Genomic DNA, 15,870 nt, shown 5'->3' on the forward strand with positions numbered 1-15,870 from the left:
AGCTCTGTCAATCCTAAACTTGAGGCCTTACTGTTAGTGGGGAGAAGAGAGGGTGGAATAAGGAGGAAAGGGAGCGTGGGGGACGTGTGGTTGCCCAAAGAAGTCTTAAGAATTTTGCAATCAGCCTCAGCAAGGAGGCCTGGGTAAAGGGAGGGGTCAGGAGGCGTCGGGAGTTCCGGGCGCCCATTTACCAGCACAGCTTCGGCGGAAGAGCGGGGCCTAGAAAGTGACACCACGCCCACACAAGGAGTGTTTGCATATTTATGAGGAAACGCCGAGATCTTTGGAGGACCTGGCCGTCTAGAGGGACCAGAACGTCTCGTTTCTAGCGCGTTTCCGTTTCCGCTAGGATATTGGCGGTTGGAGAGCATCATGGCAACCGTGGTAAGTGCGGCGTGCGGAGAGCTGAGGAGCAAACCCGCAGTCCGGAGTCGGAGCGGGAAGGGGGGCTGCGGGCCGGGACCCCTGCATCTCTAACGGAGGAAGGGGCTGGGGGCCCGGACCCCTAGATCTGAGAAAGGAAGATGCTGGGGGCCCGGACTTCTGAGTCTGAGGGAGGCGGGGGCTGGGGACTGGACTCCTGGGTCTTCGGGAGGAGTTAAGGGGCTGGTATCTTGGATTTAAATGGATATTCAAGGGGGTCTGTGGTCAGATCTGACCGCATCGTATTATGGGAACTCCGGCTTCCTATCCTCTAGGTGCAATCAGCAGCCAGTGCTCCAGTCTTTTGCCCTGAAGTCTGATGAGGGTTGTATGAATGGCCCCTGAGTATAGGAGGACGCCCAGGTGTGATTGAGAGCGTGAGGTTGCTTAGCCTTGAGCCACAAGAATGGTGAGGACCTGGAAGGTGTCCGTGGGGGTGGGGAAACGGCAGGGGGGGGTCCAGAAGGTTGGGATCGCGTCATGGGATTGTTTTGGCCATTTTCGTATTCCGGCACCTCACACTCGTGTGAAGCCTCAGTAAATTATCACTTGAAGGTTTGAATGAATGAGTGCATGTGAGCGCTATAAAGGAGAGACCAGCCACACTGGCCCTGGCCCCAAGTACTCTGAAATGAAGAAGGGGTGTTGCCTTAGCTAGGGGGTTGAACTGGGTTGCTCTCTACCTGGGTTCCCATAGTGACCCTAAGGGATGGGGGCGGGACTTGAGTCTGTGGCCGCTGCCAAGGCAAAGGGGTTGGATAGGGAGGAAGAGGAAAGGTAATGGCCACACTCCTGAGACCCAGTTCCCAGGAACATGGATGAAGTTCTGGAAGTCTGAGGGGACAGCGGATGCTGAGTTTTAAAATGACCTCTGCTTAGGGCCCCCGGTGGCTCAGTGGTTTAAGTGTCAGATTCTTGGTTTCTGCCCAGGTCATGATCTCACGATTCATGAGTTCGAGGCCCGCTTTGGTTGCACTGCTGATGGTGCAGAGCCTGCTTAGGATTCTCCGTCCCCCTCTCTGCCCCTCCCCCACTCACTCTCTTTGTTTCTCTTGAATAAATAAACTTAAAAAAAATATTTAAATGATTTCTGCTTCCATGGGGTCAGTGGAGAGCACTGCGGAGAGGCCTCTGGTGAAAAGGGAGGTGTCTTAGGACGCAGGTCTATTTGTCTTGGGACCGTTAAGGGTTGGGATTTCTGGGGGGCCCTGGGAGGCTTAGTCAGTTAAGTGTCCGACTTTGGCTCAGGTCATGATCTCACGGTGTGTGAGTGCGAGCCCCACATAGGGCTCTGTGCCGACAGCTCAGAGCCTGGAGCCTGCTTCAGATTCTGTGTCTCCCTCCCTCTCTCTGCCCCTCCCCGACTTGTGCTCTGTCTCTCTCAAAAATAAGTAAACATTAAAATAAAAATTTTTTAAAATGCTACAAAAGGGGGGGGGGTTGGGATTTCTGGATCCACGTCCCTTTATCGCCTCAGGTGGGGTCTGCTGGGCTGTGTTGAGATACGGGCCGGGGAGAATGTTCTGAGTCTTCTGATGGTCTGTGCCCAGTGCCCAGAGGGCTTGGTTCCAGGCTTCTGTGAAGGGAGAGTCGGTGGGAGGGAAGCTTGGGACCTCGGGGCGGCCGGCAAGTCTAAACCTGGTTCTGGAGACCCGGGGCTTTCACTAGGTGGGATGCCTGCGTCCCCCCTCCTGGTGGAAGAATAGACACCTGTAGGAGGGAAGAAGGGTTGGAGGCAGGTGGCCGAGGGGCTGGATCAGCAGGTTGGCTTCGGAGGCTCTCCTTTCCTTATTAGAAACTGTGAGGGCGTCTGGCGGGCTCAGTCAGGGGAGCGACAGCGGGGTCTTGCGTTCGAGCCTCTTGTTGAATATAGAGATTACTTAATTAAATAAGCTTTAAAAAAATTGTGAAACACTCCAGTGCCTGAAAATAATACGGCCTGATACCCACCACCCAGATTTTTAAAAAAATTTTTGTCTGTATTTTATTTTTTATTTTTAAATTTTTTTTTAGCTTATTTATTTTTGACAGAGAGACAGACAGACAGAACATGAGTGGGGGAGGAGCAGAGAGAGAGGGAGACACAGAATCCCAAGCAGACTCTAGGCTCTGAGCTGCCGGCACAGAGCCTGACGTGGAACTTGAACCCACGGACTGTGAGATCATGACTCGAGCTGAAGTTGGATGTTAACTGACTGAGCCACCCAGGCACCCCAGTCTTTATTTTATTTTGAGAGACAGAGGCAGAGAGTGAGCGGGAGAGGGGCAGAGGGAGAGGGAGACACAGAATCCGAGGCAGGCTCCATGCTCTGAGCTGTCTGCACAAAGCCCGTCATGGGGCTCGAACCCACGAACCATGAGATCATGACGTGAGCCGAAGTTGGGGGCTTAACCAAACTGAGCCACCCAGGCGCCCCCAGATTAATAGCCTTATTGAGATAATAATTCCCCTACTGAAAATATCTAGTTCAGTGTCTCTGGTGTGTTCAGAATTGTACGATCATCACCCTGGTCAATTTCATCCTGCCCGGAGGGAGCCCCGTGATCCCCTAGGCCCCCCACACCCTCTGGCTCTAGGCCTCTAGGGCACCACTAAGGTGCTTCCTGTCACTGTTGGTTTGCTCATGCTGGACATTTCCTCTCAGTGATGGCAACCATCTGTGATCTTTTATATCCAGCTTCTTTCGCTTAGCATGATGTTTTCATTTTTTGAAGATTATTTATTTGTTTTGAGAGAGAGCCGGGGAGGGGCACAGAGAGAGAGAGAGAGGGAGAGAATCCCAAGCAGGCTCCATGCTGCCAGAGCAGAGCCCAATGTGGGGCTTGAAATCACGAACCACGAGATCATGACCTGAGTCAAAATCAAGAGTCAGATGCTCAACTGGCTGAGCCCCCCAAGGCGCCCCGGAACTTCCTTTTTATGGCTGGATGATATTCCAAGCGTGAGCATACCACCTTTTGTTTATCCGTTCATCTGTTGGCACACATTTGGGGCTTTTTCCCACCTTGCGGCTCTCGTGGGTAAAGCTAACGTGGACATGTGTGCGAATCTTCTGGGGGTCCTCGAATTGTCCCAGGGAGGTATCTACGCCCCTCTCTCTCTGCTATATGACAAGAGATGGTGGCTGGCTCCTCTTTTCAGAGAGCTGGGGACGCCAGCGGACTCAGCACCTGCTTGGCGAACCAGCTCAGCATTTGAACATGTCATTCACCTGACCCGCAGACCTTGCCCCCCCAGTGAACAAGTGAGGTGTGGGGTGTGCCCTTCGTGGGCGTCCCATCTGGAGCCGAGAGCACTGATCGGACAGTCTCCCTCCTATATGTGAGGTCACACAGGGAGAGAGCGGGTTCCCAGAGGAGACCGTTTGTTCTGTCCGGACATCCAGGGACCCCCGAACTGGTCAGGCCAGGGCAGAGGTCTGGGAGTGTCTCCCTTAGTGAGTGCTTGATCAAATTCAGTGAGGGGGCGCCCAGAGAGCAGGTGGACTCTGGGACGTGCCCATGCAGAGGGCCTAGTGACATCCAGGCAGCGCGGCACAAGGGGGCTGGGCAGCCGGGGGCCGGACCACGTCCAGCTCGCTGTTGCGCCTTCGTCATTATGGTTGTGGGAGAGCGAGGCGGACTCCCTTCCTCACCACCTAATTCCTGGGCACCAACTAAGGTGCTAGGGCTCCAGGGACGGAGCTGTGAACGAGACAGGCACGGCCCTTGTCTTTCTGGGACTCGGTGTGCTGGAGTCAACCAGGCAGCATTTAGTTGGTGACACACGAGAAGGAGGAGCGTGACAGATGTGTGGGCTCTTGGCCTGGCCGCGGGGAGGAGGCCTGGAAAGGACAGAGGAGGAGCTGGGGAAAATGGGGACCACGAACCCTCCTCTTCTGATATGTCTTCCTCCGCTCCCAGACAGCCACAACCAAGGTCCCAGAGATCCGAGACGTGACGAGGATTGAGCGTATCGGTGAGTGAGCGTGTGTCACGAACGTGAATGTGGGTTCTCGGGCCCCGCTGCTGGGTACCACGTCCATTGCAAGAGGCTACTTGCTCGCTGCCTCGGTGTTCTTATCTGCAAAATGGAGCAAAGGTGGTTGACCTCATCCCTCAGTGTAAGAGTCCATGAGGTCGTGCCTATAAAGCATTTAACGTGACACTGGGTTCAGCCACTCAAGGCCTGGGTACTGTTGGAGCTGAGGACCCAGCTGGCACTAGCTGCACCTAGTACCTGCCCTCAAGGTGCTTACAGTCTAGGGCTGGGGTCAATAGATCTTTTCTTAAAGGGCCAGACAGTGAATCTCTTCTCTGTGGAAAATGTTCACTTCTCCTGTTGCAGCATGAAAACAGTCACAGGCAGCATGTAAATAAATGGGCGTGGCCTTGTTCCAATAAAACTTTATTTACAGAAACAAGTGCCTGGGCTCCAGGCTCTAGGTGGCCAGCCCGGGTCTGGCGTGCAACATTGAAATCCCACGTCTTTACCTCTCACTGGCTGTGTGAACTTGGGCCAGGAGTCTTACTGTCTCTGGGTTCCCTCAAGTTCATGTGGATGAGGGCCTGAGGTGGCTGCTGAACCCCAGAAGCACTCCGGGGTGATAATAGCTGGGACTCCCTGCTTCTCAGGTTTACATGGAACAGAAGAACTGGGCGGCCACTTAGGCTTAAACATAACGTAATTGTGACCTCGCGCTGTCCCGGTCAGCTCCTGGCCCGGTAACGTGGTTAACCAGATCTCGGTGATTCTGGTTCTGCTGCGCTGTGTCCTAAGGGCAGCTCCGGTTTATTGAGCATTTGCCGCCACCGGCCATCCTCCCAGGGAGGTAGAGACGCGGGCCCCCCATTTGACCAAGGAGGACACTGGGGCTGAGGGAAGGAGCCCCTTTCCTCCGGCCACACGGTACCCCGAGCTGGCTGGTCACCAAGTCTTCTGGTTCTTTTCCCCCAACACAGGCGCACACTCCCACATCCGGGGCCTGGGGCTGGACGATGCCTTGGAGCCACGGCAGGTAGATTGAGGGCAGCGGGGTGGGAAGGCTGGTCCCGGGAGGCCTCAGGCGAGGAGGGGGCGCCCAGGGCCTCGGGGTAACTTAGGATCTCCCAGACCTCTGGCTACTTATGAAATTTAGCCACATGTAGAGGAATTTTTTTTTTTTACCATGTGTCTAATTGTGGGTGGGGGAGGGGCAGAGACAGTGGGAAACAGAGAATCCCAAGCTCTGTGGGGTCAGCACAGGGCTCAGACTCAAGAGCTGTGCTAAGAGTCGGACTCTTAACCGACTTAACCACCCAGGCGCCCCCAGTCTTATTAATCTTAAAAAATTGGGGGCGGGAAAGACTTTTTTAACTTTTCCCCGAGTCCTAGCCAACATTGTGCTCTTTCATCTCGCCAGCCAGGAGGGGCTGGAAATGGGGTGGCAGCCCAGTAGGCAGCCCGCCTGGTGTGCTCACGCCTCCCGCCCCGCAGGCTTCGCAGGGCATGGTGGGGCAGCTGGCGGCCCGGCGGGCAGCTGGCGTTGTGCTGGAGATGATCCGGGAAGGGAAGATCGCCGGGCGGGCAGTCCTCATCGCTGGCCAGCCAGGCACCGGGAAGACGGCCATCGCCATGGGTAAGAGGCCTCTCGGGGCAGGCCCCCTTCTGGGCTCCGCCAGAAGGTCCTTCCTGTGTCAGTCAAGCTTGGGTTGAACCACATTTAACCAACACTCCAAAATGGCAGGGTCTTAAACCCTCCGGTGCATTGTCTCACATAGAAGAATCTGGACGTAGGCCACTTAGGCCCTTGCTTCTTTATCAGGGTCACCTCATGTTCCAAGAGGGTTGCCTAAGCTCTAGCCTTCGTGCCCATGCTCCCATGTAGGGGAAAGGAGAAAGAGGACTTGTAGGGAGAGTGTATCTCCCTCCCTTTAAATGTCGCTCACACTACTGACTAGATCTTAAGTCATCTGATAACAAAGCATCTCCACTGTGACATGCTAAGACTTAAAACATTTCTCATACTTGAATGTGGGCCATTGCTTTCTTAATAAAATGGGGGTCCAGGCCTTGGGCCAGACACTGAGGATGCTTAGATGAGTAAGACCAAAGCCTTGACTTTTCGGGAGTTTCCATTCTGGGGACACAGCGTGCTGGGATGGACAGAAGAGGCTCCTGGCCCTCAGGAGTGAGCCAGGCGGACTTCCCAGATGAGCCAGGAACGGAGCTAAGATGCACAGGACGCCTGGCGTCCCCGGGACAGACAAGAGGGAGCAGGCTGTCCAGGCACTGAGGGCAGCACATGAAAAGGGGACAAAGAAGTGTTCCCACCTCACACTGGTCTGAAGGGTTCAGTGACTTCCTGTCTGGGAGATGCGGCGTGGTGCTTGGAGTGACCTCCGGCAGTCCCCAGGCCAGAGGAGACCCGCCCCGTGGTGGTGCCAGGCCATGTGGTGGGGTCCAGGTTGAGCACTGTCACGTGCCTGCTGGCCCCATGGCGCTTCTCTGCAGGGGGCCGTCCCACGCCAGCGCCAGCGAGGGTTCCATTGTCCCCGTTGTCCAGAGAGGCAAGCAGCTCTGGGAGCAGGGGACACTTCTCAGGATCACGTGGTGCTCCGTGGGAGAGCCAGGATTCGAACCAAGGCCATCTGGCTCCAGAGCCACCACCCTTTGCTACTCTTTAGCCCTCTTTTGGCCTCTACTCCTGCTCATGACCCCTGAGGCTGGAGGCTCAACAGATCCTAGAGGTTGGGAAGGAACTTGGCAAGATCAAAAAGTCATGAGGTTGGCCCCTGGGGCAGCACGGGGTTCTAATCCTCCCTGCGCCGTCCGGGGCTTCCTCTGGGTTGACACAGAGTAGGTTTGGGGGGACCTGGCGCCAGGCCGCCCACCCCTACCCGGGCCACCTCTTCCACAGGCATGGCGCAGGCCCTGGGCCCTGACACCCCGTTCACTGCCATCGCGGGCAGCGAGATCTTCTCCCTGGAGATGAGCAAGACGGAGGCGCTGACTCAGGCCTTCCGGCGGTCTATCGGGGTTCGCATCAAGTAAGCCGAGGCCCCAGTGCAGGGGTGAAGCCAGCCCGCAGCGGCTGCGGATGACCCCTGCCTTCTTTGGCTTGTTCCGTGCGGGAGGGCTCGCAGGGGTTACATTGGGCTCTGTTGCTCATGCCCTTTCTCTGCCCAGGGAGGAGACTGAGATCATCGAAGGCGAGGTGGTGGAGATCCAGATCGATCGGCCGGCGACAGGGACGGTGAGTCTGCTGAAGGGTGGGGTGGCAGCCAGTCATGGCCGAGGTCAGAACCCATGGAATGTTTGAGCTGCGGGTTGGGGCCCCCTGAGTGCCTGCGGTCACGGGTCAGTTGAGTTGACAGGCTATCCTTCTTCGAGCCACACCGTGAGCAGTTAAACCAAATGGGGTACTGACAGAACCTCTGGAAGTTTCTCACCGAATTCTTTGTGGTTACACTTAAGAACCTGTTCTGTGGCATCTGTACAGCTGAGTGCTAAAAGGCATTTCCTATGCAGCATACACGCAAGTTGTGATTTGCTGCCTTCTTTTTTCTCTTCTTTCTTTTTCTTTTTTTTGAGAGAGAGCAAGAGAGAATGGGCACAAGTGGAGGAGGGACAGAGAGAGAGGGAGAAGGAGAGAGAGAGAGAGACAGAGAGAGAGAGGATCCTAAGCAAGTTCTGAGCTGATAGCACAGAGCCCGATGCGGGGCTCGAACCCACAAACCGCGAGATCATGACCTGAGCCGAAGTCGGGCACTTAACCAACAGAGCCACCCAGGAACCCGCCCGGTCATCCTTCGTCACAACCTTTTTATTAAGCTTAGAGTTTTAACACTCTTGTTGTAAAATAAAACGTATAAAGAGCCACCTAAAATAAGTTTGAGGTCTAGTAAGTTCTTCTAAGATAGATTTCCTTTAAAACCACCACGAAGGGGTGCCTGGGTGGCTCCAACTCTTGATTTTGACTCAGGATATGGTCTCCATGTGGGATCAAGCCCCACGCCGGGCTCTGTGCTGATGGTACAGGGCCTGCTTGGGATTTTCTCTCTCCCTCTCTCTCTGTCCCTCCCCCACTCACACTGTCTGTTTCTCTCTTTCAGAAAGAAGTAAACATTAAAGATAATTTTATAAACAGAATTCTGCAGCATTAGGGACTTTGCATGGCTGCCTGGCGCAGTGTCTTGTCTTGGCGTTTGTAGTTCCCCCTGGGGTGTAGTTTTCTTTTACACGTTTTAAATGACAATTTCTAGCAACATGCTAAATTAAAGGACACTTCAACATGCTTCAAGCCTGTTGACCTAACTACTGCGTGACCTTCTGTTTCTGTATCTTGTGCTGTGGACACTGTCCTCTTTCCCTTTCAGCGAAATAGATGTAAGATGCATAATTCTGTTGACGGCCACTTTTAACACCTGTCCACAGTCTTCTAAATTAGTCCCCTCCGTCGGCAGTTACATTTTGAATTTTAAAAATATGGTAGGAAGGGTGCTTTGGTGGCTCAGTCAGTTAAGCGTCTGACTTCGGCTCAGGTCATGGTCTCACGGTTCATGAATTCGAGCCCCACGTCGGGCTCTGTGCTGACCGCTCGGAACCTGGAACCTGCTTCGGATTCTGTGTCTCCCTCTCTCTCTGTCCCTCACCTGTTCATGCTCTGTTTCTCTGTCTCTCAAACAATGAATAAATGTTAAAAGAAAATTTTTTTAATGGTAGGAAGGTATATGAATGTAGAGAAAATGAGTCAAGTAAACTCCGCCCCGCCCTGGGGCTCCAACACACAACCCTGAGATCAGGAGTCACAGACTTTATCGACTGAGCCAGCCAGAAGCCCTGCACCCAAGATGGTTCTTATAATTCAGTTTTTACTGGGGCACCTGGCTGGCTCAGCCAGTGGAACATGTGACTACATCTTTGGGTGAGGAGTTCAAGCCCCACGTTGCGGGTAGAGACTTCTTAAATAAATAAATAATTTAAAATTATTTTTGAGAGAGGCACCAAGCAAGGGAGTGGCAGAGAGCGAGGGAGACACAGAATCCGAAGCAGGCTCCAGGCTCTGAGCTCTCAGCACGGAGCCTGACCGGGGCTCAAACTCATGAACCACAAGATCATGACCTGAGCCCAAGTTGGACGCTCAACCCACTGAGCCACTCAGGCGCCCCAATAAATAAATCTTTACAAATAAAGACGCAAAGCCGAGTCACCTCCCTCCTCAGTCCCTGCCCTTTTATCCTGCCACCTGTCCCTAGAGAGAGAACAAACTGGAAAGAAGAGACAGGTGGATATGCTGGAAAAGCCAGAAAGACATTGACAGTGTTATCTTGGGAACGGAGTGTGGCATTTTTGTTTTCTCAGCTGTGTTTAGCTAAGCTCTGTTTTCTCGATTTATGATCCATTAAAAAAAAAAAAAGACAAAACCAGCACCTATTATTTGGATATGAAACAAAGACTGGGGAGTGTGACCCCCATGTCGTGGCACCTCTAGTCTGGGGTTGTTAGGTATTTTTTTTTTTTATGTCTTTATTTAATTTGAGAGGGAGAGACAGCATGTGAGCAGGGGAGGGGCAGAGAGAGAGGGAGGCACAGAATCCAAAGCAGGCTCCAGGCTCTGACCTGTCAGCACAGAGCCCGACGTGGGGCTTGAACCCGCAGAGTGTGAGATCATGACCTGAGCCGAAGTCAGATACTCAATCGACTGAGCCCCCCAGGCGCCCCCAGTCTGGGTTGCTCTTATAGACTTGATCTTTTAGGCAGGTTGTTGCGTGTTTGCTGGGTTTTTAGTCCTCCATTTACTGAGGTGCAATTGACATACAAAAAGCTGCACACGTTGAAAGTTTACAGGACGTTAGGTGTCGGTGCACGTGTGTACCCATGAGGCCATCCATGGTCATGACCTTGAATATGTCCACCACCCCGAGACACTTCCATGTGGTATGCCTATTTTGAGGCTGTGTTGGGGAGACCGTGGGCCCCCTCTGAACTCCTTGCTTGGCGTGTCCCCCCCTCAGGGCTCTAAGGTAGGCAAGCTGACCCTCAAGACCACGGAGATGGAGACCATATACGACCTGGGCACCAAGATGATCGAGTCCCTGACCAAGGACAAGGTCCAGGCTGGGTGAGTGGCGGGGGCAGGGCCACGCTGGGTGGCTGGGGGAGGGGAATTTGGGCCCTTCCCTATCCTCACTCCCACCCTCCTTCCGCCGCGCAGGGACGTGATCACCATCGACAAGGCCACGGGCAAGATCTCCAAGCTGGGCCGCTCCTTCACACGTGCTCGCGACTATGACGCCATGGGCTCCCAGGTGGGCCAGGGCTCTGGGCGTGGCCTGGAACCCCATGTCCCCAGCACTCCTGGTTCTTCCCCTGGACCCTCTGGGACAGCCAGGAGGCTTGAGCGAAGCCTTTCGCTCATGGATGCCGAGGTTTTCTCGGACCTCCCGTCCTTCGGTGCTCTCGAATGTCCTAGCGAGCACCTCTTGGTCCTGGGGTTCTGGATTCTCAGCTCCATTTCAGGGATCTAGTCTCCCCGCCAACCCCCCCCCAGCCCCTTTGGGGCCCCCTTTCATGCTCTACTCCGCCCTGGTCTCTCCCCCCCCCACCCCCCCCCACCGACCCCACAGACCAAGTTCGTGCAATGCCCCGACGGGGAGCTCCAGAAACGCAAGGAGGTGGTGCACACCGTGTCCCTGCATGAGATTGACGTCATCAACTCACGCACGCAGGGCTTCCTGGCTCTCTTCTCAGGTGGGGCCCCTGCTTGGGGGGGCGGGGAGGGCCAGCTCTGCTTCCTGGGGTCTCTGCTTCTGGTCCTTCTCCTCTCTGGGCTGTTTCCCGGCCCTTCTGTCGCTTTGCCACTCCAGTCGCTGTCTCTCTTCCCTCTGTCCTTGGCGTCCTGTCTTTATCCCCGGCCGTCCTCCGGCCCTGGATCCCTGTCTCCCGTCTGACAATCCCCGTGCTGCCCTGCCCCGCCACAGGCGACACTGGGGAGATCAAGTCAGAAGTCCGAGAACAGATCAATGCCAAGGTGGCCGAGTGGCGTGAGGAGGGCAAGGCAGAGATCATCCCTGGAGTGAGTACTGGGGGCAGGGGGCGGGGGCGGGAGCACAGAGGCGGTGGGGATGGGTCTGACCCTCAGTGGCTCCCAGGTGCTGTTCATCGACGAGGTGCACATGCTAGACATTGAGAGCTTCTCCTTCCTCAATCGGGCCCTGGAGAGTGACATGGCGCCGGTCCTCATCATGGCCACCAACCGAGGCATTACCCGGTGAGCCCCCTCAAGGACCCCCCAGGGAAATGGGGTGCTCCAGGCGGTGGGTAGAGCTGCAGGGCGAACAGGCCATGTTTGTTGAGCTCCTTGCCAAGACCTTAAACAAGGTAGGCAGGTGCTCAGGGCGGGTCGGCAATCATCTCTGCTTCACGAGCGAGTTGAAGGACCCTCTTCTTTCTGTCTGTGCCTGTAACCCTTGAGGCTGTGTTTCCCAAACTGTGTGCCGAGGCATCCCCGGGCACCACGGAAAATACACAAATGCTGTGGGGTGTTTTAAAGTTTTTGAGGCAAGCACGGTGAGCTGTGTTGGACACTGCATAAAATACTCCCGTTAGGTCAGTATTAGACCAAACTATGTATTAGAACAGAACTTCATGTTTCTTTCGGCCTAAGGATGCCACGGGAAAATTCTGGAGACACGAAATGCCCCGGGTTCTGGTAAAGCCTAGGCTTTACCGGGACCTCCCTCCTGCTGCTGTCTTCTCTGCCTCGTCTGCCGGGGGCGCCTCCCGGGCCAGGCAACAAACCCACGCCTTGTTACTTGCACGTGACGTATTTGTGAGTCTGCGTACTCTCACTAAAGTTTATTTGTAACCCCCAAATCCGTGTTCACGGCACTTCCGTGTCCCTGTGCGGACATGCGCAGAGTAGCAGAAAGTTTGAGGCCCCTGATGTGGACATTCCAAACTAAGGGCCGACGCTCTGCTCACACGCTGTAAATGCGTGTCCTTTTCGTGATCTACTTATTGCCACGTTTGTCGGACTTTATGCTGTTCGTTGTTGATGGCATGTTTATTTTAAGTTGATTTTATTTTATTTTTAACATTTTATTTATTTTTGAGACAGAGACAGAGTGTGAGAGAGGGAGGGGCAGAGAGACAGGGAGATACAGAATCCAAAGCAGGTTCCAGGCTCAGAGCCGTCAGCACAGAGCCTGACGCGGGGCTCAAACCCATAAACTGTGAAATCATGACCTGAGCCGAAGTTGGAGGCTTAACCGACTGAGCCACCCGGGCGCCCCTGGTTTATTTATGTTAGAGAGCGAGAGCGAGCGGGGCAGGGGCAGAGAGAGAGACAGTCCCAAGGAAGTTCCGCACCGTCAGCACAGCGGATGCGGGGCTCAAGCTCCTGAACCATGAGACGGTGACACAGCTGAAGTCCAAGAGTCCGTCGCTTAACCATCTGAGTCACCCAGGCGCCCTAGTGACTGCATGTATGACAGGACCCCTGGCTGTCCAGTGTCCCTAAGCACAGGAAGGCTGGGATGTGCCTGAGAGAGAGCTGTGTGTGAGGTGAGCTTCCTTTGGACATGATGTAGACTGCTGTGAGCCGCGAATTCAGTGTGAGTGAGTCATAGTGCGTGTTAAGTAAGAGGTCTATTTATTTAGTTTCAGTGTTTATTTATTTTTGATAGATAGCATGAACAAGGAAGGGACAGAGAGAGAGAGAGAGAGAGAGAGAGAGAGAGAGAGAGAGGATCTGAAGCAGGTTCCAGGCTCTGAGCTGTCAGCACATAGCTCAATGCGGGGCTTGAACTCGTGGACCGAAAATCATGACCCCAGCTGAAGTTGGGACGCTTAACTAACTGAGGCACCCAGGCGCCCCCTCCCCACTTTTTTTTTTTTTTAATGTACGTTTATTTTTGAGAGAGACACAGAGTGTCAGGGAGGGTCAGAGAGAGAGGGAGACACAGAATCCGAAGCTGGCTCCAGGCTCTTGAGCTGTCAGCACAGAGCCTGATGCGGGGCTTGAACCCGCAAACTGTGATACTATGACCCGAGCCGAAGTCGGACGCTCAACCGACTGAGCCACCCGGGCGCCCCTGTATTCCTGTTTAAGACATCTTATTTGGGATGCCCGGGTGGCTCAGTCAGTTAAGCCTTTGGTTTGGGTCATGATCTCATAGTTCATGATTTTGAGCCCCACATTGGGCTCACTGTCGGCCCAGAGCCGGCTCCAGATCCTCGGTCCACTCTCTCTCTGCCCCTCCCCTGCTTACACACACGCACGTGCTCTCTCTCCTCAAAAATAAATAAGTAAAAACTTTTAAAAAAACTTTATGGGGTGCCTGGGTGGCTCAGTCGGTCATGTGTCCGACTTCAGCTCAGGTCAGGTTCGCACGGTTCATGGGTTCGAGCCCCACGTCGGACCTGTGCTGACAGCTCAGAGCCTGGAGCCTGCTTCAGATTCTGTGCCAATGTTAAAAAAATTATCTAATTAAGAAAAAATACGGGAACACATAGAACCAGATTATGTGTTGGTTGACAAAATGTTGGGACCCGAGGCTCACAGGATCCTGACTCAATTTCCCCTAGAAGCAGCAGTTCATCACTTGCTAGTGAGTATTTGCCCCACTTTGTAGAACGTAATGGTCACGACTAACAAGGCCCCGCTCCATTCCCTGGCCCCTGCTAGGTGCGGACTTGTCCTGGGCCAGGTGCCACAGGGACAGGACCGGGACCGTGTCTCCCCTACAGAGCTCTGTGTCAAGCAGGGGAGTAGGACCTTGGCCAGTAATCCTGGACAGAGACACCTAGCTAAACCGCCCCAGCTCTGCGGGGGCAGTGACACAGTTGAGGGACGGCTGCGTGGTGGGTGGTGATGGCAGCCGTGAGCTGAAGGTTAAGTGGTATTTGCCCAGTGAGCGGACTGTGGGGGAGGGGGTGGCTCCCCCCCCAGGTTGTGGGAGCACATCCCGACAGCCCTCCCTTCCCCCTCTTCCCCAGGATCCGGGGTACCAGCTACCAGAGCCCCCATGGCATCCCTATCGACCTCCTGGACCGACTGCTCATCGTCTCCACCTCGCCCTACAGTGAGAAGGACACGAAGCAGATCCTCCGCATCCGGTATGAACAGGGCCGCCTGGCGTCCTGGGGCGGGACCAGGCCACGGGCCCAAGTGGCGGGGCCGGCGTCCACCCTGTTTGGCAAGTGGGGCTGGCGAGGCCTCAGGAGGGGCAGCCTCCCAGCCTGCAGGCAGCTGGGCCGGGCATCCAGGCAGTGGCCTCTGAGGGCCCGGGCCAGTGGCTGACACTGGGAAAAAGAGCCTGGACAGGGAGGGTCTGGAGGCCAAGGTTATAGGCCCGGGCTTCAGAGGCCCTTCTTGCCCAGCCTTCTGTGGTTCCGGGGACATAGAGTCCCCACGTCTCCCAGAACGTCCAGCAGGGGTGGCGTTCCCCAGGCGGGGTGGGGGTCCAGCCCGGGGCCGGGGGTTCGCTGCCGTCAGAGCCCCGGAGCCCTGGCTCACCCCCACCGCCACCCCGCCTGCCCGCAGGTGCGAGGAGGAAGATGTGGAGATGAGCGAGGACGCCTACACGGTGCTGACCCGCATCGGGCTGGAGACGTCGCTGCGCTATGCCATCCAGCTCATCACGGCCGCCAGCCTGGTGTGCCGGAAACGCAAGGTCAGCCGGCTGAGTAAGCGCGGGGGGTGGGGGTGGGGGATCGGTCTGAGCCAGCGATCGGCCCCTTCACTGCTCCCAGGGCTTCGAGCCGGTCATTGCATTCAGTCCCAGCACGCCCATTTTCAAAGGCAGGGGACTTGGGTCTGTCGGATTTATACCTGTATCTCCTGGCCTGACACATAGGATGTGCTTAGTACATGTCTGGCAACCAGAAGTTAACGCTGTTCAGTCCATTTTACAGATGAAGAAACTGAGGACTGGAGGGTTTGGGCCCACAGCCAGGAGGTGGCCGAGGAGGGATGCGTGCTAACCCAGGCAGTCTGGCACCCCGTGTCCCCACCTTGACCGGCCGCCCGGCGGTGGGAGGGAGTGGGGGGCACTGAAGTCTTGCCACCCCCTCTCAGGGCACAGAAGTCCAGGTAGATGACATTAAGCGAGTCTACTCGCTCTTTCTGGACGAGTCGCGCTCCACGCAGTACATGAAGGAGTACCAAGATGCCTTCCTCTTCAATGAGCTCAGTGAGTGTCCCCTGCTGCCCCGCCCCTGGGCCGCCCGGCCCCCTGGGCCACACTGACCGCAAGGCCTTCCTTCTCCCCACAGAAGGAGAAACCATGGACACCTCCTGAGCTGATGTGACCCTCGTCCCCCCCCCCCCGCCCCCCTGCTCTGTTTTCTACTGGAGTTCTGACACTGTGACTTTGTATAAAATGGTTCTGTTATTGGACCCATTCTGAGCGTGTGTGTGTGTGTGTGTGTGTGTGTGTGTGTGTGTGTGTGTGTACACACCTGTGTGTTCACTCCCGACGGGT

At 55.3% G+C, this 15,870-nt stretch overlaps 1 protein-coding gene across 2 annotated transcripts; it reads left to right on the plus strand.

The window, feature by feature from the left end:
• Positions 1-54: 54 nt before the first annotated feature.
• On the plus strand, positions 55-15,790 carry RUVBL2 (RuvB like AAA ATPase 2). Of its 2 annotated transcripts, none has more exons than XM_029925609.1 (15): positions 55-384; positions 4,327-4,381; positions 5,365-5,420; positions 5,879-6,020; positions 7,302-7,431; positions 7,571-7,637; positions 10,399-10,505; positions 10,599-10,692; positions 11,011-11,134; positions 11,365-11,459; positions 11,536-11,654; positions 14,384-14,503; positions 14,931-15,060; positions 15,465-15,579; positions 15,662-15,790. In XM_029925609.1, exons 1-15 carry the CDS (start codon positions 373-375, stop codon positions 15,685-15,687), a joined length of 1,392 nt encoding a protein of 463 aa, XP_029781469.1. In that variant the 5' UTR covers positions 55-372; the 3' UTR covers positions 15,688-15,790. The 2 variants fall into 2 exon arrangements, with proteins under 2 accessions (XP_029781469.1, XP_029781470.1); XM_029925610.1 differs by lacking the exon at positions 55-384 and adding an exon at positions 738-832.
• The last annotated feature ends 80 nt before the right edge of the window (positions 15,791-15,870 follow it).

Source organism: Suricata suricatta, chromosome 16 (genome assembly GCF_006229205.1).
Source record: "Suricata suricatta isolate VVHF042 chromosome 16, meerkat_22Aug2017_6uvM2_HiC, whole genome shotgun sequence".
Classification (NCBI taxonomy): domain Eukaryota; kingdom Metazoa; phylum Chordata; class Mammalia; order Carnivora; family Herpestidae; genus Suricata; species Suricata suricatta.

Coding starts and splice junctions, on each gene's coding strand:
- RUVBL2 (XM_029925609.1), top strand. Junction 5,421..5,878: donor ATGCCTTGGAGCCACGGCAG/GTAGATTGAGGG, acceptor CCCGCCCCGCAG/GCTTCGCAGGGCATGGTGGG. Junction 15,061..15,464: donor TGGTGTGCCGGAAACGCAAG/GTCAGCCGGCTG, acceptor ACCCCCTCTCAG/GGCACAGAAGTCCAGGTAGA.